General features: G+C 40.6%; 1 protein-coding gene across 1 annotated transcript; it reads left to right on the top strand.

Annotated features, from left to right (window-relative positions):
* Positions 1-279: 279 nt before the first annotated feature.
* LOC103947493 (transcription repressor OFP7) lies at positions 280-1628 on the top strand. The gene has a single exon (XM_009358405.3). It carries the CDS (start codon positions 580-582, stop codon positions 1567-1569), a length of 990 nt encoding a protein of 329 aa, XP_009356680.2. The 5' UTR covers positions 280-579; the 3' UTR covers positions 1570-1628.
* The last annotated feature ends 946 nt before the right edge of the window (positions 1629-2574 follow it).

Raw genomic sequence — 2574 nt, 5'->3', positions numbered from 1 at the left:
AGAGGCACCCACCCCTTTACTTTGAGTATAAGGCCAAACAGAATATATAGGCTACCCTGTTAACATATCCTACCATATAGATTCTCCTTTAAAGCAGCATACTTTAACTTTTTTTTAATTTTTATTATCAACACTCTTATAACGTCTCGATTTGAGAAGTTTTCAACTGTTAACTATCATGACTCTTATGATTCTTATATATGTTTATATAAACAATAGACTTATGTTGTCAGACAAAGTAACATTTTTCAAACATTAGATTAGAACTTGTACAAGAAAAAATTAGAAGGATTTACAGTATTATATGAGTGACATTGAAACAGTGAATTGTTATAACTTATCAAAATTAATGGTACTACTTTCTTTTTCTTTTCCTTCCCTTTATGGGTGGAATTGGAAAGAAGTTGTCATGAATTGGGCACACAACCTTTCTGTATATATACTAGCCCCACCACCTCCTGATCTCACACACAAACAGTTCAATGTTTTGTTCACATTGCTGCACTACATCCCCAACTCTCTCCAATTCCAACACAAACACAGAGCTAATTGCTACTGAGAAACGTCCATCATTCATTCATGGCGAAACGTTTCAAGCTCCGATTCTCCCGGGTCATCCCCTCCTTCCATTCCTGCCGTTCACAAGACCCCTCCACTCTCCCCTCAAATCCTGTCCCTTCCCTAGCCACCGCCCCAACACCACCTCTACCCTCCAAAACCCACCACCACTCTTCATCCATCAAACGCCACGTTTTACTCTGCGGCTGCCGACCCAGACCAACACTCTCCGACGACGAACGCAGGGAATCAACCCCCGATCTTCATAAGTTTGAGTGGGACCGAGAGGACAAGTGGCACGTGGTCGGAAAAGTCTACGACATCAACCCCCGACGCAAAATCTACACTTCCTCCGCCTCACCCGACTCCAACGCAAACGACAGCGTTTCTCCTCCTCCCTCCTCCGCCATAGAGAAGGAACAAAAGAAGAAAACGCGACGAGTCAACAGAAAGAAGAAAAGAACGACGAGTCGCATCCGGATCAGCACGTCCTCGTTCGAAACCGGACTTTCCAGCAGCGAAGGCAGCGGAGGCGGCTTCGACGACGGCGAAGAAACCAAAACCCTAGTCTCCACCAGATCATCCTCCAGAAGCTTGTCCACCGACTCCTCACCGCTGACAAGGCGAAGAAAGAAGAAGCGGAGCAGCAGCGCCGCCAGGCGCAGCGTTTCAAGGAAGTCGGCGGCGGGGGAAAGCGAAGCCGTGCCGGCGAGGCTGTCGATGTTTCAGAGACTGATACCGTGCAGGGTGGAGGGAAAAGTGAGGGAGAGCTTCGCGGTGGTGAAGAAGTCGGAGGATCCGTACGAGGATTTTAAGAGGTCCATGATGGAGATGGTTTTGGAAAAGCAGATGTTTGAGGAGAGGGAACTGGAGCAACTGCTGCATTGCTTCTTGTCGTTGAATTCGAGAGAGCATCATAGGGTTATTGTTGAAGCTTTCACTGAGATTTGGGAGGGTTTGATCTGTTGTAGTGCAAGATCCTCAAGAGCTAGGGTTTCTAGGGCTCTTTGAAATATGATTAACTAGTGTTTTAACTTTTAATCAATGAAATGGAAAATAAAGTTAATATCTCTTTACTTTCTTCACAATGTATTTGTGTATTATTGTCATGCAATTTTCCTCTACGTAAAAGTTGATGATCACTTTGTCGTAGTACTTGGTAGTTGGTTAGCATGATAAAGCACGCAAACACATGTTAATTAGTTAGAAGTACCACATACAAAATTAAGCTACCCCACTGTGTGACTTAACCAAACTTCCCTTTCTTTTAATGTAAAATATTGATGTACTAAAAAAAATTAAAAAAAAAAAAAAAACAAAGCAAAACAAAACAAAACAAAAGGAAGAAAAAAATTGCTCGACAGGTCTTAGTTTTGTCCTTCGCAGGGATATATGTGAACTAGCTTAACTTATATTCCGTTTATAATCTATAAGCTAGTTTGACATACATGTTATAACCCCAAATAGTTATGTTTTTTATTTCATTAATCTTCACCTCGATGTTCAAATTTGATCCTATGCTTGACTACATACCTTAGATGCATTTACAGTAAATGGGAGAAGACTCGGGTTGTGAGATTTGGAGCTTCACTAATTGTAGCGCTTGATTGGGACAATTTTTGGCTTTGCGATTGACTACTCAAAAAGAAAAATCAGGTTCAATTATTGTCTAACACCTCGAAGAGTTACTTAATATAACCTTGTTAAACCGTTTGACATAATGAGTATTTTATTGAAGAAGTTGTGGTTTCATCATAAAATCAATCGACAATATGGGGACTAGTTCAATTACTTTTAAGCACATGCAAAGTCCATTCTTTCTCATATTTGAGATTCATACTCTTAATACTCTCCGTCATGTGTGACGAATTTTCAAGTTTAGCACTGTGAACAACACAAACCGACAATATAAAAAGTAACTTATTTACTTATAAGCACATAAAAGATTTATTTTGTCCCCAAGTAAAATTCATACTCTCAGGACTGATGGTCATTATAAAGCAAATAGTAGGTAAT

The sequence above is a fragment of a genome, unplaced genomic scaffold (assembly GCF_019419815.1).
Source record: "Pyrus x bretschneideri cultivar Hongxiangsu unplaced genomic scaffold, Pyrus_bretschneideri_v1 Contig8, whole genome shotgun sequence".
NCBI lineage: Eukaryota > Viridiplantae > Streptophyta > Magnoliopsida > Rosales > Rosaceae > Pyrus > Pyrus x bretschneideri.
Note: the sequence above shows the minus strand (reverse complement) of the source record. Positions and strands in the feature narration are given on the sequence as shown.

Bases quoted from the DNA above. Each gene is read 5' to 3' on its own strand.
- LOC103947493 (XM_009358405.3), top strand. From the start codon at position 580: ATGGCGAAACGTTTCAAGCTCCGATTCTCCCGGGTCATCCCCTCCTTC.